General features: G+C 41.2%; 1 protein-coding gene across 3 annotated transcripts in view; it reads left to right on the forward strand.

The window, feature by feature from the left end:
* The window catches only part of EIF2A (eukaryotic translation initiation factor 2A), a 66402-nt gene that overhangs the window by 31532 nt on the left and 9378 nt on the right, over window positions 1–25492 (forward strand). For all 3 annotated transcript variants that reach the window (XM_033958741.1, XM_033958739.1, XM_033958740.1), the window contains exons 7-11: window positions 1359–1432; window positions 1756–1900; window positions 5270–5386; window positions 12269–12840; window positions 21133–21249. In XM_033958741.1, the coding sequence (XP_033814632.1) occupies window positions 1359–1432; window positions 1756–1900; window positions 5270–5386; window positions 12269–12840; window positions 21133–21249 (1025 nt within the window). The remainder of the gene's footprint in view (window positions 1–1358; window positions 1433–1755; window positions 1901–5269; window positions 5387–12268; window positions 12841–21132; window positions 21250–25492) is intronic.

Raw genomic sequence — 25492 nt, forward strand, 5'->3', positions numbered from 1 at the left:
AGCAGCAGGAAGCTTAAAATCTACAAGTTCTGAGTTGCATACAAATCTGACTTAAGAACCACAGCCTGGTTCCTACTGTTCTGTTTTCTCTCTGACATAGCCCAACATTTCTCAGCATATTCTGATCACTTTAATTTAGTAAAAGCAGCAAATTTCTGAATTAAAGAAGGGTTTGACCTTTGACAGCTGTATTTTTGGATAGGTGTTTACATTATTATATGGTGAATAGATGAAGTAAATTTTTGATGGTCCAAAAAACCTATTAACTCATTTTACAGTGTTATAGATACTACTGTGTTTCCTCCAAAAATAAGACAGGGTCTTAATTTGTGCTCAAAAAAATGCACTAGGGTTTATTTTCAGAGAATGTCTTATTTTCAGGGAAACACGGTATCTATCCTTGACATTTGCCATGTTATACCTATCTCTTTGTGCACCGGAATATCACCATCATCAATGATGACATCATCGGTGACGCAGCAGAGGGAAGTCCCTGGTGGGAAAGGCCTGAAGCAGCTTCACTATAGGAAGTTTTCAAAATCCACAATTTTAATAAGATAATCTCATCGTCCAAGGCAATCCTGCAATGAGTTGCTGTCTTCCCCCCCCCAAAAAAAAAATAAAAATAAAAAGCAAACATGGCATCTGGGTTTATATATAAACATTAATCCCTTCATTAACCAATCGAAAACTTCTTCTCCCAGTCAACCAAAGCAATTTTAGCTATTCCATATCTTCATTCAAACTTCTAGGGTGGAGAGAGTCCAGTGTGTATATCCAACATTATTAATGGAAGTTTAATTGAATCACAGTCACCTCCCAAAATGCTTGGTGGTACAGTGTCAGTTATTCTTCAGTTTACCTCCTCTATCCAGTGAGACATAGCTGTCAAATATGTCACTAAAGGTGCTGATAAAGAGCTTAATTTTAAGTGACTTATTTGTTCATTTAAACATAGACAGATATTTCTCTTCATTATGCCTACATAAACCCAAGGGCATAAAATCACATAAGATGATTTGCAATTTGTGTCACTTTTAGCATGTATTATAAAATTGTTAGATGTCGAAGAAAAACCGTCTCGCAGTGAAGCACACTATGCTTATTAATCACAGCTTATGGACTCACTATCCTATAAATGTTATATAAATGCAGTTTTTAGTGCCAGCCGCGGCGGTAACAGCTCCGACGCTCATAAGAATTCTATGAGTGTTGGAGCTGTTGCCGCCATAGCTGGCGCTAAAAACCACACTATGGTTTTGTAAAAGGGGAGAGGGGTTTAGTGTGTTGTATAATTAGTTTCAGTATTGCCTTTGAATGAATGCAATTAACCTAATGTTGCCATTCTGGTTCTACAGATACGATTGTAAATAAACTCCATTTGCAAAAGATTAGTGATTTTGAGTTATCACCAGGACCTCAGCCATGCAAGGTATGGTGCCTATATGTATGTATAAGTTGTTTTGGCGTGGTTATTCCTTTCAAATAGGATATAAAAATAGCTATTTTTTTTCTTTTCTAAGCATTTCTTTCCCCTGGAGCATGCAGAATCTCTCTGGGTGATGCATGCTTTGTTCCCCACAGTGCAGAAATAAATAATTTTTGTGTTCAAGTTATTTTATCTCCTAGAGAATATATTTTAATAAAACAGCATTGTGTACTTGGAAGTGCTGCAATAATAGAATTTGAAATTTACAGTTGTAGCTAATAATAATGCCACCTCATGTTTGTTAAAGGAATTTGTGTTTTCTTTAGGTCGCCGTGTATGTACCTGGAAGTAAAGGTGCCCCTTCTTTTGTAAGGCTTTACCAATATCCCAACTTTGCTGGGCCTCAGTCAGCATTAGCCAATAAAAGCTTTTTTAAAGCTGATAAAGTGACAATGCTGTGGAATAAAAAAGGTAGATATTTCTATTTTGTCTGTTGCTCTTCAGTCGGGCACGAATAAACAGTTTTACATAGAGTTTTTCTTGATGTGGAAACTAACCATTCTAATTCTGTGAAAGCTCAAATTTGACTTAATTGTCCGCTCGAGTTAGACATGCCTTGCCCATGTAAGTGCAGAAAAAATTGGCACTTTCATATGTAATTGCATTCCGTGATATTCTGTAAGGTATCACATAAGTAGTTTAGTAAATAACCTGATTGGAGGGGGTATACACATTGGCAGAGGGAGGGGTATGAGTGTCTCCATGTTATGTGTGTAACACATGTTGCATGACACGTTTGTGCTAGTATTCTGTAACAGCATCTTGGTTCACAGGTACTTTTATAGAATTGGTGCTCTGCCTGTGGCATTGGCATGTCTAACTAGAGGTGCCAAGAGATATACACTTGCCTCTCTTGATTTTTATAGTACAGTTGTTTAAAAAGGTTGAGGCACCCTGGTCAACTTTTTTGTTTCAATGAATCCCTTATAGGGAAATTCTAAAACCAACGCCTAAACTTAGGTGCCAGTAGTCACCCTACTGGCGCCTAAGTTAGAAACAGTGAGGTTGAAGTGCCTGCTGGCATCTAAATAAGAGGTGCCGGAATGCACCTACCTAGGTGCATTAGGCTGCCAAATGCCAAAGTAAGCCTGGCCAATGCTAGAAGTGGCATTAGGCGATCTAAAGCACCTACGTAGGCGATTTACACAAAGATATGCACCAGAAATGTAGGCCCGGAAAACCCTGAACCAGCAAAGAGCTCCCCAATTCCTCTCTCACACCCAAGCACCAATTCTCCCCCCCCCTCCCCCAAGCACCCCTCCAAAGAGAGCCCCTCCTGCTGAGCCCAACACCCACACCCCCCTCCAAACAACCCTTCACACCCCCTTTGTACCTTTGGATGGAAAACCGACAGGAAGGATGCCTATCTCTTCAAACTGGCGGGCCTTCTCCTTCTCGATGCACCCTGGGGTGCACTGTGAGGGACCTAAGGCCCCTCCTTATGGCCCAGGCATCTAAGGCCCCTCCTTGTGTAAACATTTCATGCAGCATATGTAATGCATGAAATATGCGTAAATTGGAGACACAGCCATACCTCTCCTCTGCCAATATGTATACCCCCTCTAATCAGGTTATTTACTAAATCACTTATGTGGGCAGGGCCATAGGTGGCTGGGCCAATCATAGTCTTAGGCCCCTCCCAATACATCCCAGGGTACACCGAGAAGGGAAAGACCTGCCATTTTGGAGAGGTGGGCCTGCTGGCAGGAAGGAGTGGGCATCCCTTCCAGTTTTCCATCCAAAGGTACAGGGGGGTGTAGGGGTGTGGAGGGTATCGGGTTGGGGGATGAGTGGGTGGAAGGGAGGGAGAGAGGAATCGGGGATCTCCCTGCTGGTTCAGCTAATCACAGCAGGGGAGTCCCCAATCAGCTGAGCTGGTAGGACTCCCGAAAGCCATGGTTTTGGGGAGTCCTGCCACCTCAGCTGATATGGGATTTCCCTGCTGCAAACAGCTGTTGGCAAGCTGTGGACTATTTTCAGGATCCCCCGGCAAAGATAGGTGCCAGACATGTAGGCCAGGGGTTTTCAGACCTACAATTCCAGTGCCTATCTTTGCACAACAGCAACCAAATAAACATATGGGGAAAAAATAATCTTTTATAGACGCATTTTCTCCTAATTAAGGAAGAACCTTGCCATGCCTGATCATTTGGCTAAGACAGCTCACCTTGACAAATTTGGGTAAGCTTTGATAAGAAATACTATAAGGTACATCTGGAGACTGTCAGAAATAACAAATGGAATACATAAAATCAAATTCAGGGTAGGTAGATTATGATTAGTAATAAGATGGGTTTTATGATTGAAGAGGGAGGAGGATATAAGGGATATGTGTGTATGTGGTGGGGGGGAGAGGAGGGAATGAGACCAAAAAAGTGCCTATTTTGAAGATTGGATTGTAAAGTCAGATATGCTATGCTCTTGTGTATCTTTATAAAATACTGGAACAAATCCAAGAACAATTACAGGTAATGTTTAGTTTAGTAAATGTTTGTATAGTATGCACCTGTACTCTATTCAAACTCCACCCTAGAACATGCCTACTCCAAACACCTGTACACTTGTGTACAGTAACTTTATAAAAGGCATATGTGCCTATATGAAAATGATTTTATAAAATTCTACGGAGGAGGTTGTGATGCAGCATGGCCAGTGGCGTTGATTCCACAAGCTGCTGATGAGCAGAAAGACACCAGGGCTACTGAAGGAACACATTTCACCAGCTGTCAAGGAGTGTCTGCCGGTCGGCACCCCAAGCATTTCCAAATTCATGGGAAGGCTGGCTGTTCTGATCCACAGTGCATAAGATGAGTTTCCAAGTTTATCATATTTTGATATACCACCCTTCATTGGACGTCTGAGCAGTTTACAATTTAATAATAATGATGAGAGGAAGAGGTTAGAAACGGGATGAAAAAGGAACTACAGTATATGATAGAATAAAAGGATATGGGGAGGGAAGGAGAAAGCTATTCAACTGGTGTAGCAGGCTGTCCCTTGGTTGTTCTTATGAAAGAAGAAACTCAATAAAAAGAATTAAAAGGAGGGACTTTGACTAAAGGCATCATTAAAAAGCTTTCAGTTGGGCTTTGAATTTTTCTAGGAGAGTTCAAATCTAAGATAGGAGGGAAGGTAATTCTAGAGAGAAGGTCCTACAATGGAGAAAATAATGCTGGTGAATGGTATCATAGATTATGTGATGAGCATTTGGAATGGCCAGAAAGTTTTGTTGGGAGGACCAAAGAACCTGAGATGGGGTGTAGTGGATAAGGTAGTGAATAGCGATCAAGGAAAGAAGGGGTGCGAGTCTGTTTAATTTTGTATACTAAGGAGACTATTTTGTAAACTAGTCAATGTGTTATCAGAAGCCAGCTAGCCAACCCACAAATTTTGAAAGAGCTTGCAGTTCTGTCAGGTAAAAGAAGGATTACAGCATGGCATTAGGGAAGGGAGGGCAGGTACATAATAGGAAACATGCTGAGTTTTTAAGACATCCATAGCATACCTGCCCTATTTGTTTCAAAGAAACACTCTTCAGGCTCTCCCTTTTTATCTTTATAACTTTTAAGGGAAAAGCGGATTAGATAGAAGAATGATATAATTTAAGAGATTTCATTTTGGGGTGTTTTTCCCCTGATCTTGCCCCAGCATTCTTGGTTGACTGCTCTAAGTTTTGCTCAGTTTTCTGCCATAACTTTGCACAATAACATTCAAAGGTTAATATGTATATCTCTTCTTTTATATGCCTTAGTAACCAAAAGTTCTGTTTTATCTTTGTAGCCACTGCAGTATTAGTGACAGCCAGTACAGATGTTGACAAAACTGGAGCATCGTATTATGGAGAACAGACACTTCACTACATAGCAATGAATGGAGAAAGTGTCGTTGTACAACTTCGTAAGTGGTGGTGGAGTGTTGTTGTTTTTTCTTTTAACTTTGTATTTTATGCATTTTTGATAAAGACCATGCTTTATAGACAGAAAATAGGCCTTTTATCAAATAAAATAAATAAATAAATTGAGACTCTGGTAACAGCATCTAAAGTCCAGTGAAAACAGACCAAAGAGAAAGATATATACCAAATAAAAATAAAAAGCAAATTGACTATATAGTCGATGAGCCCACCACATATGCTAATGGTTTCAGTTCAACCCCAACCACAGCTCCTGGAACAGGAGCACATTTCATTTTCTCATTATGAAACATAATTGAAGGAAGGGAAAGGGACTGGGACTTGATACCGCTTTTTATGGTTGCGTATTCAAAGTGGTTTACAGATTTTGCAGATACTTTATTTTGTTATCTAGGGCAATGGAGGATTAAGTGACTTGCCCAGGGTCATAAGGAGCAGCACTGGGATTTGATCCCACAATCTTAGGGTGCTGCAGCAGCAGCTCTACCACTAGGCTAAATTTAGCAAATATTAGCAAATTTTAAGTAAACATTTACAAGGAAACAAAACAGCAACGGAAGCCCCAACAAAATAGCCCCTTCTTCCATTGCTAGAAATATGTCTTCAATCTCGTTTACTTCTACACAGATCAGTAACCAGTCACACTTTGATTCATATACGAAATAATGTCATTACAAAAATATGAGAATAAGATATCACTCCTGCTTGTTAAAAAAAAAAAAAAAAAAGAGATGCTCCTTGGCTAAATCATGCTTTTTCAGCCTCCACATGCTGAGGAAAGTAAGATCCTATTTTTGCCAACAACATTTCGCCGTCCTTGTCCAATCCATCATCCTCTCCAAATTCTGAAGAGAAGGGATTTTCCCAGTTTGCCTGCATAGCGAATACCGTGTAGAGAGGGGAAGGATAATTTATACCTTTGGGCGGGTCTGGTAGAGTCAGGACTCGAGGAGTTATAAGATAGTAGGATTAAAGGAGGAAGGATGCCATGAATGATCTTAAAAGCCAGGCAGGAGCATTTGAAATGGATTCTGGAAATCACTGGGAGCCAGTGAAGTTTGGCTTGGAGTGGGGAGCCATCTACTTAAGCCTATCAAAAAAAAGTCTTCAAAGACTCCAGCTAATCCAGAATACTGCAGCCAAGTTGATCTTTGCAAAACGCAAGTCTGACCATGTCTCCCCACTCCTAGCCAAACTTCACTGGCTCCCAGTGATTTCCAGAATCCATTTCAAATGCTCCTGCCTGGCTTTTAAGATCATTCACGGCATCCTTCCTCCCTTAATCCCACTATCTTATAACTCCTCGAGTCCTGACTCTACCAGACCCGCCCAAAGGTATAAATTATCCTTCCCCTCTCTACACGGTATTCGCTATGCAGGCAAACTGGGAAAATCCCTTCTCTTCAGAATCACAGGTCTTTGGAACGACCTTACTACCCCGCTGCGGAACCTGGGCTCCCTCCCTCCCGCAAGCAACTGAAAACCTGGCTTTTCACTAAAATGTAATTCTGTCCCTCCTTACTCTTCTCTTCTATATATAAGTTCATGTAAACCTTTTTTTCCCTTCTTTTCCTATATTTTAAGTCCTTGTAAACCATGCCGAGCTCCACAACATCCGTGGAGATGATGCGGTATATAAACTTAAGGTTTAGTTTAGTTTAGATGCCCTATTCTGCTTGCCTATTTGAGATCTCTTAAGTAAACCAAACAGATATCTTTCTACTGGGGTAAACAGAGACATAGACGTGCAGGCAAAAATATGTGCTGTATTTAATTTATAGTTTTCCCCCCTCCAATTTTGGCTTTATACTTATTTGTTTCAAGGTAATCTTACTAATTAAGATTTGACTGCTTCTGTTGCCCAAGCAATGAAAAAAACCCCCAACATTCATGGCAACTACCCTGACAATTTAAATCTCCAATAACAACCTATACCCATTGAGAGCATCACTCAAACTACCCCTAAACCTTCCAATTATCTGGGTACCAGTGTTAAGCAATGTATCACTTTTGCTTCCCCCCACCCCCCACACACATCAAAGAGGCAGTTGATCCGTCCTGACACTTACCAATGTTATCATTTGTAGTATAGTGCCAGGCAGGGGTGATTCCCCCCCCCCTTCATTCCCAGCCCCATTACGCCAAAGCAAAGGTAGCTGTAGCTCCTTGACTAGAATACCAGGAGTTAAGCTATATGCCAAAGCTTCCTGCTTCCACTACTCTGCAATTATAAAGTTGGGGTTTAAAATTTTTTTACAAAAATTAGGCTGTTCTCATTCAACAGGGGAGTAATCCAACATAAGTCTTTTCCTTTATAGAAGAGGCAATAAAAACCTAGCTGGGCCTCTTGTAAGAAACTCATATGGATGTGCCAAGAACCAATAGAAGTAATTCATTAGTGAACGCTCAAATACAGAGATGCCAAGTTATCCAATTCCAGGAGGGAGACTTTTTGTTCAATTTTGGTTTTGAACTTGCATCAAAAAACAATGTGAGATTTATAGTCTCTGATTCTACTCTTTAAAATCCTTGCTGCAGGTCCCAAAATATATCATGATTTGGGTTGTCAGAAAGCTAGAAGTTTTTTAGAATTTCCTTTTTCAGCTGTGAGCGTTCAAATTTAGCTGAGTTCTTGTATCAGCATTTTTATTTAGGTGACTTGAGTCGATCTTTCAGTACCTTTACTTTGGCTGGTTCATTCTGTCATAGAGTTCATAGCAAAGATGCCTAGGCTTGAATACTAGACTGGAACAAAGCAAAAACGAGGACTGCTCAATGTAAGTTTTAATGTCACTATACCTTCAAAAAGTGCATCCAACACAAAAAGGAAAATGAATACATATTGAAAGCAAAGAAATTGACAAGATGCTGGAATCCTGAGCCCTGCGAAAGTAAGTTGAAAACCAGGAACCAAATGAGAACTGGAGAAAAAATACTGAAGCAACAGGAAGCAAGTCCAGAGGGGGGCCAGAAATGCTCAAGCCTGCCCTAAGCTAGTCCTTACTGCCAATCTGGAACAGGAACTAAGATTACCAGAAATACAAGACACAGCCAGAAGTGGGCTGGCTATAGCCAGACTCTCAAGAGGTGAGAATAGCTCTTCTAATAACTCCTCCTGGAAGGCAACTGCCTTCCAACCCCAAAATCACCTTGTGTTAGATAACAGGGGGGGGGGGAGTTAAATTTAACAACCCTTCTGGTTTTTTCATGTTTCGAATTAGAAGTGATATGAAATGCGACATTTCCCATGTTTCAAATGAATGCACATTTCTAGAATAAAATAAGCTTTGTGGACTTGGAGAAGGCTATTTTCTGTAACTTTTAAGACGGTTTCAAGTTATCATTAAATAAATCAGCTGGAGAAGATAAGAGGAACTTTAGGAAGATTAAAGATTTGAAGCCTTAGGAGTTAGTCTCATTATCTATCGTATGTTCTCAGTTCTACATAATAACATTTCCTATGTTGAACAAGATTTAATTGCACTATTGAAGTGTTAACCTAATGGTCTCGGACTTTTCAATCCTCTTAACTTGAACCATAAACTTTTCTTCCTGACTCTGTGAATGAGAATAAATATCCAAAGCAACAAATGCCACATAACTTATAGTTTGCTGCAAGGAAGACAAGTAATTAAAATGCTCCCAGGAGTTATGGAGAGTACTTTTTCCCCTCATTAGCAAATTCGCATTTGTAGAATACACAGATGTAAGGATTCTATCAGTCTTAGTCGATCCCTTCACCCAGTCAGTGTCCCCATTACCATTACCTCTCTTAATGCAGTTGCTCCCAACTCAGGAGTCTCAGCAGCATCTGAGGACATTATGCTCTGCTTCACTTCCGCTGATCTTGTGAGAGTCTGGGCACTGTCACTTCTCCTGAGAGCAGAAGATTGGAGGGTGGCCAGTGTTCGCCAATTTTTTAAAAAAAGGTTCCAGGGGAGATTCAGGAAGTTACAGACCGGTAAGCCTGACCTCGGTGCCTGGCAAAATAGTAGAAACATAAAAAATAAAATTGTAGAACATGTAGACAAACATGATTTAATGAGACGGAGTCAGCATAGGTTCAGCCAAGGGAGATCTTGCCTCACCAATTTGCTTGACTTGTTTGAAGGTGTGAATAAACGTGGATAAAGGCGAGCTGGTTGATGTAGTGTATCTAGATTTCCAGGAGGCTTTCAACAAAGTTCCTCATGAGAGGCTCCGGAGAAAATTAAAGAGTCATTAGATAGGAGGCAATGTTCAATTGTGGATTAAGAACTGGTTATTGGACAAAACGGGTAGGATTGAATGACTATTTTTCTCAGTGGAGGAGGGTAAATAGTGGTGTGCCGCAGGGATCTGTGCTGGGACAGGTGCTATTTAACTTACTTATAAATGATCTAGAAAATGGAACTACAAGCGAGGTGATTAAATTTGCAGATAACACTAAACTGTTCAAAATTGTTAAAACGCATGTGGCCTGTGAAAAACTGCAGGAAGATCTTAGGGAATTGGAAGACAGGGCATTCAAATGGCAGATGAAATTTAATGTGGACAAATGCAAAGCGATACACATTGGGAAAAATAATCCAAATCATAGTTATTGGATGCTAGGGACCACCTTGGGGGGTCAGCACTCAAGAAAAAGATCTGGGTGTTATCATAGACAATACACTGAAGCCTTCCGCCCAATGTGTGGCAGCAGCCAAGAAGGCACACAGAATGCTAGGAATTATTAGAAAAGTGATGGTTAATAAGACTAAGAATATTATAATGTCTCTGTATCGCTCAGTGGTGCAAGCTCACCTTGAGTATTGTGTTCAGTTCTGGTCCTCTTATCTTAAAAAAGATATAGCGGCACTAGAAAAAGTTCAAAGAAGAGCTTCCAAGATGATAAAGGGGATGGAGTTCCTCTCATATGAGGAAAGACTAAGGTTAGGGCTCTTCAGCTTGGAAAAGAGACAGCTAAAGGGAGATATGATTGAAGTCTGCAAAATCCTGAATGGTGTAGAACGGGTACAAGTGGATTGATTTTTTTTTTTTTTTTACTGCATCAAGATTTACAGATTAGGGGACACTCAATAAAGTTACAAAGTAATACTTTTAAAACCAATAGGAGGAAATATTTTTCACTCAGAATGGTTAAGCTCTGGAACGCGTTGCCAGAGGATGTGATAAGAGCAGTTAATGTAGCTGGTTTTAGAAAAGGTTTGAAGAAGTTTTGGGAGGAAAAGTCCATAGTCTGCTGTTGAGACATACATGGAATGATAGAATGGAATACTGCTACAATTTGGTTTTTTGCCAGGTACTTGTGGCTTGGATTGGCCTCCGCAAAGATGGGATACTGGGTTAGCTGGATCATTGGTCTGACCCGGTAAGGCTATTCTTATGTTCTTATGTAAATGTTTCCATTCATTGGAACAGAATATCCTTGTTCATCCAGTCACGATGGAGGGAATTTGGGAGCGCTAGAGATTCTGATTTCAATATATTAAGCTTAAATCTGGAAAGGTCTCCATACTCTCTAATGCTCTCTAGTAAGACCAGAAGAGACTGCTGAGGCTCAAACAGATATACTAAGAGATCATCAGCGTATGCTGCTGTTTTAAAATGGTGTGCTCCCACTGTCATACACCTCATCCGTGGATTGTTTTATATCTTTCCAATCAATGGATCAAGAGACAATATAATTCATTTGTCAAAATCTGTACCTTAGGTTACAATAGAGGGCACAGATGGCACTAAGAAAAAAGGGGCCTATTCCATATGCCTGAAGTACATCAGATACCCCCACTTTACTGTTGAATGCCTTGTTGGCATCGAAGTTGATAAGCATAGATGGAATTCTCTCCCATTTAGCCTTTTCAAGAGCTACCAATATTTGTCTTGTATTCCTTGATATCGGTCTTCCAAACAAATCCTACCTGCTGTTCTGAGACCAGGGAGGACAGAATTCTCACCAAATGATTAGCAAGAATCTTCACCAATAGTTTAGTTTCAAAATTGAGCAGCGAAATAGACCTGTAAGATTCTGGTTGCTCCATATCCCTCCCTGGCTTTGGAAGAACAATTATCTGTGCTGTATTAAGATATCTAGGCAAAAAGCCTTGTGCTACTTCCAGTTTAAAAACTGATGCCAAAACTGAAGCTATCTCCTCTCACAACAATTAATAAAATTCCATGTGGAAGCCATCTGGGCCAGGTGCCTTCCCTAAAGGACATTGCTGAATTGCCCATTCAACCTCACTTGCTGATACTGGGATTTCCAATTTAGCAGCATCTGGATCTGAAAGCATTGGCAATTCTATGCTATTAAGGTATACCTCTCCCTTAAAGGTTTGTTTGGTGTGTTTTGTTTTTTGTTTATTTTTTTGCACATTATGAGCAGGATGTCCCAATTTTGACTTGGACGGTCTTTTGAAAATGCCCCTCTCTGAATGCCCCACTGTAATAGGCAGTAGTTCACAGTTTGTGTGTTTAGTGGAACTTGGTGAGATTAGTTGTTCACGCAGATCTTTCTGCTCTGTCAGGGAGCAAGATGAGAATAAAAAGTGAACTGGCTAAAATTCAATTTTAGTGTATGATCTTAAAAATAGGAATGATTTCTACTTTTTTTTTAACTTTCCTGTTTAACACCAATTTTTCTCTGTGGTGCACAGATTTATTATCCATTGCTTCTCAACCAGATTTTCATATACATGCTGTGTCAGTAGAGTTGAATCAAATGACAGCATTTTCCTTTTATCAGCCCTACTGTGGTGTCCCTTTCACGGTAACTGTACTGGAGCAAAAATATCTGCTTATAAGCATACAGATTTCATAATGGCTCAAAAATAAGTAGATTTTGTTTTGTTATTAACAGTAATCTTATTTTTTTCCGTTTTCAGCAAAAAATGGTCCTATTTATGATGTAGTATGGAATTCAAATTCAACAGAGTTTTGCGTTGTATATGGTTTTATGCCTGCCAAAGCTACAGTGTTCAACCTAAAATGTGATCCACTTTTTGATTTTGGAACTGGACCTCGTAATGCTGCTTACTACAGTCCACAGGGACATATCCTAGTGCTGGCAGGCTTTGGAAATCTCAGAGGACAGATGGAAGTGTGGGATGTTAAAAACTACAAGCTCATCTCCAAACCAGTTGCATCAGATTCAACATATTTTGCTTGGTGTCCCGATGGGGAACATATGGTAACTGCTACATGTGCCCCGAGATTGCGAGTTGGCAATGGGTACAAGATTTGGCACTATACCGGTACTGTTCTAAACAAATACTGTGTGCCTTCAGATGAGGAATTGTGGGAAGTTTCTTGGCAGCCATTTTTGGATGGAATGTTTCCAGCAAAATCAATAATATATCAGGCCATTCCAGGTGAACCAGCAGATGCAGAACCAAAAGCTGCTCAGGCTTATAGGCCACCAGCTCTGAGAAACAAACCAGTAGCTAGCTACAAGTTGGTAAGTAATTAGTCCTCACCATTCTCTTTGACTGCAAATATTTTCAGTTATTTCAGAAAATATGTAATATGGTGTTTAATTTTAGAGCTGCATTTTGATTAAAAATTGTAATCACGATTAATCACACAATTTTATTTATTCGTTTCCTACTGCAGTTTCCCGTGACTCTGGGCAAGTCACTTAACCCTCCATTGCCAGAGGTTCAAAATAAGTACCTGTAAAACACTTTCTTTGTAACCACAGAAAGGTGGTATATCAAATTCCATCTCCCCTATCCTAAAGGATTGTTGATCTCTCTTCCTCCCACCCCCAGAAAAGGTGATGGCGAAAGCTAGAAGGATGCTAGGGTGCATAGGGAGAGGTATGGCCAGTGGGAAATAGGAGGTATTGATGCCCCTGTATAAGACTTTGGTGAGACCTCATTTAGAATATTGTGTACAATTCTGGAGGCCGCACCTTCAAAAAGATATAAAAAGGATGGAGTTGGTCCAGAGGAAGGCTACTAAAATGGTATGTGGTCTTCATCATAAGACGTATGGGGACAGACTTAAAGAGCTCAATCTGTATACTTTGGAGGAAAGGCGGGAGAGGGGAGATAAAATAGAGATGTTTAAATACCTACATAAAGTAAATGCGCATGAGTCTAGTCTCTTTCATTTGAAAGGAAACTCTGTAATGAGAGGGCTTAGGATGAAGTTAAGAGGTGATAGGCTCCGGAGTAATCTAAGGAAATACTTTTTTAAAGAAACGGTGGTAGATGCATGAAACAGTCTGGAGATAGAGACTGTGTCTGAATTCAAAAGGGCCTGGGATAGGCACGTGGGATCTCTCGGAGAAAGAGATAATGCTTACTGTGGATGGGCAGACTAGATGGGCCATTTGGCCTTTATCTGCCATCATGTTTCTGTTTCTATATCTCCCTTTGTAAGCCTTCTGTTTCCTCTTCCCCTAGATCCATTCTCTCTTCCCCCTCCCCCCACCCCCTAAAAAGTAACACAAGCTTGGTGCTGAGCAGCACTAAGCTCTTTTCATGGCTGCTGAAGTTCACTGCCTCAGTCATAGTTTCCATCGGTGGCCCTTCCAATTCTGCTCATGGATCTGCAGCTCATGCCTCCCCCCCCCACCCAGGGTTCATCATTTGCCACCTCTCAATCTCCCCTGCCAGGCTACCTTAAAGGTGATCTTTTGTTGGTCCCTGGAAGTGGCAGCATTGCACATATGTTGTCTGAAGCTTTCCGCCCTGTCCTGCCTAGGTTGAAACAAGAAGTGATGTTAGAGGAGGCAGGATGGAGCAGAGGAAAAGCTTCGGATCAGGCTGCAGGTAGCCTAGTGCAATATTGCCACTGGCAAGGTTCAATAAAGGCAACCTTTAAGGCAGAGTGGCTGAAGGAGGGGGTGGTGATCAATTACGGATGATGGAAAGGCGTTGAGGACAGGAGTTGGGAGTAAAATAGAGCAGAAGAGGCGTTTGGAGGAAACGGGAGACACTACAATGTGATTGATTTTTTAAAAATCATTATTGATGATTAATGCATTAATCGCAGAGTTAACTGCAATTAAAATGCAGATCTAATTCCATTCAGTTTGTCCTATGTAAAAGCGGACTGTGCTAAGTATTGTTATGTTTATTTCGTGGAAATGATGATAGTCAATAATATCTTCTAACTAGTTTTCCCAGAAGGGAATGGGCCACAAACTTGCTCTCCTTCCCTTCTTCTCTCAAGCCAACACCAGGCCAGTTGAAGATTAGTATTTTATGAGCAAATCTCTGATCTATGTTTAAAGGCTGCTAGGTTGTTTGCTAAAGGTTTATTTCTCCTCTTTGAAAGCCGTCTAGTAATCATATACATCTATTAGTAAACAGCTTAACAGCTTTGAATTTAGGGCTTGTGCAGTAGTAGGCAGTTCTCCCATAAACAAGGAAAACCCCTTTAATATATCTGGCCCTTGGCAGCAAAGCTGAAATAACATCTTAGTGCTTGTCAAGATTTTTTTCTATTTCTTTCGGTTCAAATTTACTTCTGAGCTATATTGGCATTTAATAGTACTTAAACATAAAATGTAACAACACACCTTGAGCTAACACTGAAAAATTTATGAACAAAATATCTAAATAAATGAGCATTTTTTTTTTATATTGCCTCATGAGCACAATCAAAATGACATGCAGTGACTATTGTCTGCTGGCTCCACTCTCGTCTCTGTTGTTCACATCACAATATCTTATTGAGCTGCAGGAGGATTATTTTCCTAATTCACTTTAAGCTGTGTTTTTTTCCCAGGAGTTTAGTCAATAATTGCACCCTTGGTTCCTTTGATGCTATTATACCTTTGTAAGGGCAACTTGATCTGACTCTTGCAGTGGGATATCCTGGTTCACCCTGGAATCTTGAATACCTTCAGTCAGGATAAGGCTTTTTAGCCATTCTTTTTTTCTCATCATCGTTTGGGGCATGATTATCTACTGTACCTCTGCTTTTATTGCTGCTGATCACGATGACAGGAGGAGCTACCTACTAGCCCTGTCGTCCTCTGCTGCTGGGACACAGCTAACAATTTGGATGCTGTACTGCCAAACAGTTTCAGTGTGTTGAAACCCTGATAATGAGCTCTGAGTGGAAGAGGAAGATGTAATCCGGTGCATATCTGCTTTTCTCCACCTACTTCAGGCCCAGTGGTAGGAATGAGGATGTTGGAGTCTGGAGAGATGAATGGGATTAGTTAGAGTGGGAAAATGAGAGGGCTGAGCGAGGCGACTGACTGGAGCAAGCATATAAGGGGACTGGTGGGATGTTTGTATATGAGAAAATGGATCAGTGGGGGGAGGTGTGATAGAAGTCCTACAGGGTTACCCAAAGGACAGTAACAAGGACAATGCCTAGGTTCTGATGCTGTTTTAGGTTTCCATTAGAGAATGACACGGGGACAAATTTTTCCCCATCCCCGCAGGAACTCAATTTCCCCGTCCCGTCCCCGTGAGTTTTGTCCCTTCCCCATTCCTGTAAGCTCTACTTTAACTGCACAAGCCTCAAACACTTATGATTTTAATGTGTTTGCGTCTTGTGCAGATGAGGACAGAGCTTAGGCATTGGTGGAATGAGGCATTATGAGATCACAATCTGAGCTCTAGAATGTTGCTACTTATGATTTTAAAGTGTTTGAGGCTTGTGCAGATGAGGACGGAGCTTAGGCATTGGTGGAATGAGGCATTATGAGATCACAATCTGAGCTCTAGAATGTTGCTACTTATGATTTTAAAGTGTTTGAGGCTTGTGCAGATGAGGACGGAGCTTAGGCATTGGTGGAATGAGGCATTATGACATCACAATCTGAGCTCTAGAATGTTGCTACTTATGATTTTAAAGTGTTTGAGGCTTGTGCAGATGAGGATGGAGCTTAGGCATTGGTGGAATGAGGCATTATGAGATCACAATCTGAGCTCTAGAATGTTGCTACTTATGATTTTAAAGTGTTTGAGGCTTGTGCAGATGAGGACGGAGCTTAGGCATTGGTGGAATGAGGCATTATGACATCACAATCTGAGCTCTAGAATGTTGCTACTTATGATTTTAAAGTGTTTGCGGCTTGTGCAGATGAGGACAGAGCTTGCAGGAATGGGGCAGGGACAGGAAAAGAACTCACTGGGACGAGCAAATGAGGATGGGGAATGGGGATGGGGAAAAATTTGTCCATATGTCATTTTCTAGTTTTCATCATGTTATATATGTATCTACATATATATTCTGCCTCTATAGTTGGTTTTTCTCCTGTTTCCCTTAGGTTTAAATAAGAGTTTTTCCAGCACATTTTTTTTTGTAAGAAGTTGTTTATTTGGGTTTTTATGGCTTTGAGAAATGTGCATCTCTTATAAAACTTTGAATTTTTGCAAGAGGAAAGGTATTTTTGTTTCTCTTTCTCTAGTGTTGTAATCCCTGTGGAGTCTGATTTTTGTATGTTTCTATTTTTAATTTTTGGTCTCTGCTGTGAGACTCTGACTGTGTTGTGAATGTGTGACCAAGGTGAAGTATTCTGATGGTGTCTCCCAGTGGCGTAGTAAGGGAGGGATGGAGGGGGCGACTGCCCTGGATGCCATCTTAGTGGGGGCACCGGCACCTCTTCTCTCTACCCCATACTTCCTTGGCTCTTCGCCGGCACAAGCAGCATTTTCAACCTGCTGCCTGCACCGGCTTCGGCTCTCCTTGTGAAATCACTTCCGGGTCGCGGAACAAAAAAGTGACCTCAGAGGGAAAGCCAAGGCCGGTGTGAGCAGCAGGTTGGAAATGCTGCTTGCGCCAGTGAAGAGGTACAGAAGGAAGATGCACATAGGGCAGGGAAGGAACGAGGGGGGGAGGGAAGAGTGGTGTGCACCTCCACCCCGGGCATTCCCTACCCTCGTTATGCCACTGGTATCTTCTAAGTCCAGTCCTTTCTTCTCTCCCCACTCGAGCCCCTCCAGCTTCTGACCCCCTTCTGCTGTTCTTGCTTTTTCCCTCTTCTCAAGCAGGCACAAAAGAAGAACCTCTTGTCTTGGGATAAAGATGCACAAACAGGAGAACGACAAGGTGGATGTCTCGATCAACCAAAATGGGTCTTTATTTAAATAGTACAAACATTAAGAGTCTCAACAAGGATCCCTGTTTCGGCACTACTGAATAACGCTTTCTTCAGGGGACACTGGTTTATAGGGTACTGTCCAAACATGCGCTGAAACAAAACAGCTAGGCGGTCCATGCTATTTTGCTACAGCGCATGTTTGAACAGTGAAGAAGGCGTTATTCAGTAGCGCCAAAACAGGGATCCTTGTTGGGACTCTTAACGTTTGTACAATTTAAATAAAAACCCATTTTGGTTGATCGAGACATCCACCTTGTCTTTCTTCTGTTTGTGCATCTTTCCCCCTCTTCTCCCCATGCTTGAGATCCCGCTCCCTTATCCAAATATAACAAATTCAGTTATACAGAAGCATAAGCAATATTAGGAAAGTATTTTTATAATGAGAGATAACATTCTACATTATTAAATATGCAAATATATCATACAATTTTCACTGGGAACAGTACTCAGATTCTATAGGTGGCACTCCTTTTTTTTTTTTTTCTCTCTCTCTCTCTCATAGTCTGAATTGTGCAGCAGTAATTACTGAAGTGCTTACCACATTATATGAGTAGAAACTAAAAGCTGTAAATTTCCACCATGACTTTTTGTGATTGGGTGTATATTGAACTGAAATATTGCTGCCTGGATGTGGAGTTTGTCACGTTTTTGTGCCTACAGTTGAAACTATTCTGGTAACAAAGCTCTGAGAGAGAGCCTGAACAGGAAAGATTTTGAGGAACTAAGATGGTTAAGGGGCTGGAGGAGCTGCCGTACAGCGAAAGATTAGAGAAACTGGGCCTCTTCTCTCTCGAACAGAGGAGATTGAGAGGGGACATGATCGAAACATTCAAGGTATTGAAGGGGATAGACTTAGTAGATAAGGACAGGTTGTTCACCCTCTCTAAGGTAGGGAGAACAAGAGGGCACTCTCTAAAGTTGAAAGGGGATAGATTCCGTACAAATGTAAGGAAGTTCTTCACCCAGAGAGTGGTAGAAAGCTGGAACGCTCTTCCAGAGGCTGTTATAGGGGAAAACACCCTCCAGGGATTCAAGACAAAGTTAGACAAGTTCCTGCTGAACAAGAACATACGCTGATAGGGCTAGTCTCAGTTAGGGTGCTGATCTTAGACCAGAGGGCCGCTGTGTGAGCAGACAGCTGGGCACGATGGACCACTGGTCTGACTCAGCAGTGGCAATTCTTATAAAAAACTTCAATGAAAATAAAAGCAGTGTTTGGTTTGGAGACCAGGAAGCATCTGACACCTGCCATTTGAGCTTTCTAAGGGGGAACAGAGTGGAACTCTTACAGCAGCAATCTAACTAAGCTTCCTAGAGCAGTGATTCCCATCCCTGACCTGGAGGACCACCAGGCCAATCGGGTTTTCAGGATTGCCCTAATGAATATGCATGGAGCAGATTTGCATATCTGTCACTTCCATTATATGCAAATCTCTCTTATGCATATTCATTAGGGCTAGCCTGAAAACCTGATTGGCCTGGTGGTCCTCCAGGACTGGGTTGGGAAACAATGTCCTAGAGTTATAGAAGTGTTCGGTAGTTCCTTGGCACAATTCTGATTAGAAACTCAAAATAAATGGAATATTTTAGGGGCGTGTCAAGATGGTGGCCTGGCATCAATGAGCAGTGTACAGACTCTCCATTAGGCTTGCCTCAAGCTACTTTTTCTACTTATTTCCTGCCTATGAATATGCCTCATATGAAGAGGAAGGAGTGATCAAAGCTGTTTCCTTGCCGATACAGCAGCAGCAATGTACCATCGGGGCTGCAGCATTTGGTTCTGGGGACGAGGGCCCTGCGTTGCAGCATGGTGAATCACACGCAGCTTTGGGGCAAAACGTCACTCTTTCTCCCCCTCCCCCCCCAGGATTCCAGTCCACCGCCGTGTCCAGTGGTGGCAAAGGTAGAACCTTACCTCCTAGTAATGGAAGAGCAAGCTCTAGGCTTGGGCCCTGAGCAAGCAGGCTTCCCTTGTGGCAATGAGGCCCCTGCTCTCGGTACGCCTCACTTCATAAGTTGCTTGTATTCATGCAGCCAAGGAGTTTTCAGGAATGATACGAGTTAATCTATGTGTTTTGAGATTTTTATTCTATCTTGCGCCATAAAGGAGCTTCTGTGCCATCTAGTGGATTTTCATCTGAGCCCCTGAGGCAGGCTTTGTTTCAGAAGCCGAAACACGGACCGTGTCGGGTCTGGAAGGATGTTTGAAGAAAGACTGATTATCATATATGTTTAATGTTTCAATAGATGATTGTATTCAATAAACTCACTTTCATCTCAGGTTAACATGTACTGTCCTTCTCCCCATTTTTCTTTGTTGCTATATTTACTGTGGGCTGTATTGCCTTGGTGTTTTTTTAGATTGACCTGATAAGAATCATGGCTAGCATTATTTTCCTTGTTCAGATGAATAGTGTCACTGATACATCATATGTAGACAAAACAATTTTCAAAGTCTTTTAATAAAGTAAATAGCAATTTGCCTGGGTAAATTGACTTGTCTGAAAATTGCCCTCACTCAGTCAAGCTAAATATGGCTCAGAGTTACACAGAGGGCGATTCAATAATTGGACACCTCCAAATAGGCATCTGGGGGTGGGGGGGCATACAGTAGAAGTCTATTCTATTAAGGAAAGTGGGGGGGCCCTATTTTCCTTTAATAAAATACTAGTGTAACTGGGTATTAATGCACCTAATGTTAAGGTGCTTACACTTATGCCAACTAAGGAGCTGGTGTATGTGTGAGTGGTGGGGTGTGCATAATTAACAGTATTGTGTCAGTTATACACATAAATGAGAGCCCTATCTGTATCCCGGCCTTGCAGACATGTGCTTTGTAAGTTAAGCATGTACTCACAGAATAGCAATTAGGTGCTATGCTAATAATTATGCACATAAATGCTAGTATTATAATTATTCCACATGTAATGCATGCATAAATGTGAGTATCTAGATTATAGAATTACCTCAATAGTGCTTGTAATATTAGCTGAAGTGCAGAAAGGCATTCCCAGGGATTTTATAACATAAAATCCCTGGGAATGCCTCTGCCAGGATGGACCTCAGGTCTGACCCGGCAGAGGCATTGCTTATGTATCTTATATAGAGGATTATTATGCAGGTCCTGGACCTGTTGGGCCGCCGCGTGAGCGGACTGCTGGGCACGATGGACCTCAGGTCTGACCCGGCAGAGGCATTGCTTATGTATCTTATAATTCACATAGACTGTATTTTCAAGTCTATACATATTTTTTCTCTCCGGGAAGAAGGGGAGGGTGATAAGGGGTAAAGGGCAAAAGTCCCTGGCTACCTTTATACTCAATGGCAGTTTTCAAAGAGAAACTGTGTGATCTTTGCCTTTGAAAACTGGATACCAACTATACCAGCAAACTTTGTATTAAGGTGGGAATTTTGGAAAATTACTTCCATTGTTTCACTAAGATTTATTGGTGGGAATTAGCTATCTAGAGGTTTCTAGAAACCTACTAAAGAGAATTCAGACTGTTCAAAATGTAGCGGTTCATTTTAAGACAGAGCCATTGGATGGAATTACGTCCCCTCCTAAACTATTCTAACTGGTTTGTGCCCGCATATATGACTTTCTCAATACTAGCTGATTAAACTGGTACTAGATAAAAGATTTAAATTGCTCAACCTTATTCTTTGTGTATGTCATAGCATGAGGAAGAACCACCTCAGAATATGAAACCACAGCCTGGAGGCAATGAGAGACAAATGTCTAAAACAGCATTGAAAAACCAAAAGAAACGAGAAGCCAAGAAAGCGGCAAAACAGGTACTACTCGTCAGTCTCTGAACTGCAGTCTAGAAAGGGCCAGTGTGTCTTTTGTTTGGTAGATGAACCTGTGATCACCTACCAGAAGTGGGTGGGATTATAGAAAGCACATCCATTTTAACATGACTGCCTTTTTTTTCTTACTTAGAGTTGATTACATAGCATTGGGAGTTGAGTTGTTGATAGGATTGTGGATATGCAGTTCTACAAATGGATAAGGCTGGTGTGACCATTAGGCAGACCAGCTGGTTGGCTAAGGCAGCAATAGTTTTAGCAGGGAGATGGGGAAGGGGAGCAATGCATAGTTGTTATCAAAGCAAAATAATAGGATCTGACAGCCACATGCAGACTCAGAGAATCATTAGCATGTATGTTTATCTCACAGGGAGGGTGGGCAGGTAAATGACATATATGCGAGTGAGTGTGTGACACACACACACGTGTTTTTACAAGATCATTCTTAGAGGGATGATTGTGAAGTTATCAAATTTTTTTCTTTGGGGGGGGAGACGAGGAGAATGAAAGATAGTTAAGAAAGGAGTTGGGAAATCTGAGAAGGGGGAGAGTGCTAATTCGTAAAATGTGTCTTGAAATGTATTTTGTGCACGTGGATGGCCACTGAGCCTCCCACTTACTTGGGAGGCATTGGAGGTTCGTGGCTTTCACAAATGTAGAAAACTTTTTCTGATGGTTTGGAATAGTTACATTCAAAATATAATACCAAAAGGGAGAAATCTTATTTTAAATACTTTATAATTTTAATGGAACAAGTGCCTGATCTAATAAATCCTTTCTCCTTTTTCTTTGTTTCGCTATTGTAGTCACCAGAAGCCATAAGAAACCAGGCTGACGGTGATAATAGGTTCACAGGCCCCAATGTTCAAAGCTCCAATACCACGGTTTTAAATATTGTGGGTGAGCGATTTTTCTTTATCGGGTGATGATCAACATAATAGCATGCAAATTATATGCATGCTATTTGTGCGGAGCAGCCCTGGTAAAAAAGGGAGTGGGGGGACCTGTGCCTGGTGCCTATTCAGAAGAGCAAAGGTAGGCACAGCTCCTCCCTTCTCCGTTCCTGTCAGCTCCATCCTGCCACTGCTGCTGCTCTCCCTCTTGCAGGCATATCTTGATCCCGGCTCCAGAGCCACGATCAAGATGAGCCAACTGGGAGAGCAGGGGCTGCCAGCTCAGCTGCAAAGGACTTGTTGTGCACTCACACAACATACGCAAAACAGCTGCGCCCATTTAAAAAAAAAAAAAAAAAAAAAAGTCCTTTGCAGCTGAGCCAGAAGCCCCTGCTAGCTCTCAGCTGATTACTGCTCTGGAGTCGCAATAGATGAGACAGCAGGGAGAGCAGGGGCTGCTGGTTCAACTCCAAAGGACTTTTATTTGTTGGTTTTTTTTAATGGGCGCAGATGTTGTGCATGTGTTGTGTGCCTCACACAGCATATGCACAACAGCTACCGGCAGATCGAGACCTGCCAGAAATTTTTGCCCCATAAAAGGGGATGTTTCCTTTTGTGCATCACAGGGAGAGCTCATTTAAATACTGCCGAGTTCCTTTTGATGCATTTACATAGGATTCTCGATGTTTGCTACGAGGATCAGTAGCAGCCACGAAGAACTCTTAAATATCGGGAGGAGCGTTTCTCTGCCAGTAAGAATGCTTTAACTAGTCTTACTGGCACGGAAACCTTGAGCATTGGGGCCACTGTGTTTTCCTGCAGGATTAGGGATGGGTTGGATTGGGAAAGGGGGAGGGGAGATTCATTGTTTACTAATGGATTGGATTGTACTGGGTAGCCTTTTAAGTATGTGACTATGAAATATAATATATCATCTATCACTATAATCACAGTTCCAGCTACTTATTACCAATAAATTATAAAATTATGTTGTGAAGTGCTCAAACCCACAACCAAAAGTGCTTAGTATTTAATAAACAAAGCAAGGTTTGCAAGTGGGACCATCACTGCACTCATTGGTCCCAACTGCTAACAAAAGATTATTATAGCAAGTTACTTAATACTATTGATAGAATTTGAACTTATTTAAATGTCCATGGTGGCGGTGCCATGGCGGTTGTTCAACTTCAGCGACTTGCTCATGCAAAACGTATGACGATAACATTGTTACTCCCGAAGCTGCTCTTGTCAAGCTGTCCCCCTGACTCCAGTTTCGCTAACTGCATGCTTCATCTGGAGGGGACGCTTTCCACAGCTTCTATTACATAATGGGCTGTCGGACCAACGTCCGATTGATTGCTGCTAACAAACATCAAAATTTTTTTTAGTTAACTCCCAGTATTTTGAGAGTATTAAATATAATAAAAATGCTTTACAGTAAGACAAGTTGGAAGGGGGGTGCAAGGCTGATAGATTTTCTAGGGTGCCTAATATTCTTCCACCAGTTCTGTAGATGAAACTGCAGTACTACTTACTGTACAGGAGTTTCTTGCTTGTTAAGTTTTCTTTTGGGCAGTTCTAGATGAGAAGAATATAGGAAGGGCCTGATTTCTGAAATGCTATTTTCAGAACCACAACTTTATTTAATAAATGATTAGAATTCATTTGTATTAATCTTTCTTCCCCTGGCAGTTGTCTCCTGTTTTTATGATCTTTCAGCCTAGTTAGAACTGGGCCTGTGACACTGTGACTTTCATTCACAACAGTCTGTGGTAAGAATAGCCTTACTGGGTCAGACCAATGGTCCATCTAGCCCAGTATCCCGCCTTCACAGTGGCCAATCCAGGTCACTAGTACTTGGAAAAAACCCAAATAGTAATAACATTCCATACTATCAATCTAGGGCAAGCAGTGGTTCCCTCCATGTATGTTTCAATAGCAGACTATGGACGTTTCCTCCAGGAACTTGTCCAAACGGCTCTGGTAATGTATTCCAGAGCTTAACTATTCTCTGAGTGAAAAAATATTTCCTCCTATTAGTTTTAAAAGTATCTCCCTTTAACTTCGAGTGTCCCCTAGTCTTTGTAATTTTGGATGGAGTAAAAAAATCGATCCACTTATACCTGTTTTGCACCAGTCAAGATTTTGTAGACTCCCCTCAGCCGTCTCTTTTCCAAGTAGAAGAGCCCTAACCTCTTGAGTCTTTCCTCATATGAGAACAGTTCCATCCCCCTTCAACCTGTCTTCTTCCTCGCCCAAACCAAATTGAACTACTCACAACCACTAATTTATTTATTTCATCCAATTTGTAGACCTCACATCTGGTCAGCCTGACTTAAATGTGGTGAGCAGAATAAACATACACAGTAAAACAGACAAATAGCACAATAAAACCATATGGAGAGCCAAACCCCCCCATTCGGAAAGCAGCAGCATATGATCCTATTACCTGTCCTATGACCCAAAAGCACATCTTGCAAAAAGATGGCCCTCGTGCGCCAGTTGCACAAAGTACAAATCTGAAGTACCACCAGGTCTCTTTGTGTAATAACTTAAACATCAAATAGTACATTTTAAACTATCCATCAAGTAATAGGAAGCCAGTGAAGGTGACGCAGCATGGTTGTCTAGCTTAGCCAATGCAACAATTTTTCCCCCAAACTCACTGCAGAGCATGGTACTCGGACACTCTGAATTTGTACCTATAAAATTTCCCCAGGGAAAGCAGGCATCCACATTTATACCCATTCAAAAGCCAGTGAGTATAAGTGCCAGTTCCTTCTTGCTTTGCATTGTTTCCTGAGAACACCTATGCAGATATCATGTAAAAGTATCTGTGCATACCCTGGAGCAGTTTCATAGCACCCTACTTGAGCATGTAAAGTGCCGTTCTATATGCCATTGGTAATCTGAAACAATGTCATATGACTCTCCTTTAAGAAGATGTGAAATTTCATGTTTATTTTAATGTAAAGTGAAGATTTACCTCTTCAGTTTTTGTGATGGGTCAACATAGAGTAGCTGTTCGCAAGCACATATTGTTACTGTAGACTTCCATGCTATCATGTACATATCTACACAGGACAAATAAGTCATAAAAAAAGCAAAATAATTAAATGCTCTTTTTTTCCCCCTTCCCCTACTCCCACTTTTATTTTATTTTAATCTCAATGTAATTTAATTCCCTGGTGTACTTCCCTATTAATCATGTACGTTTTGTCAGCCTTATAACACCCCTCCCACCATTTCTTTTATTTTAATATACAATACCTATAATTCTATGTTCATTTTAAGTTATAATTTATGAAACTTATTGTAAAGCGTTTAGCCATTTC

Source organism: Geotrypetes seraphini, chromosome 9 (genome assembly GCF_902459505.1).
Source record: "Geotrypetes seraphini chromosome 9, aGeoSer1.1, whole genome shotgun sequence".
Taxonomy (NCBI): Eukaryota; Metazoa; Chordata; class Amphibia; order Gymnophiona; family Dermophiidae; genus Geotrypetes; species Geotrypetes seraphini.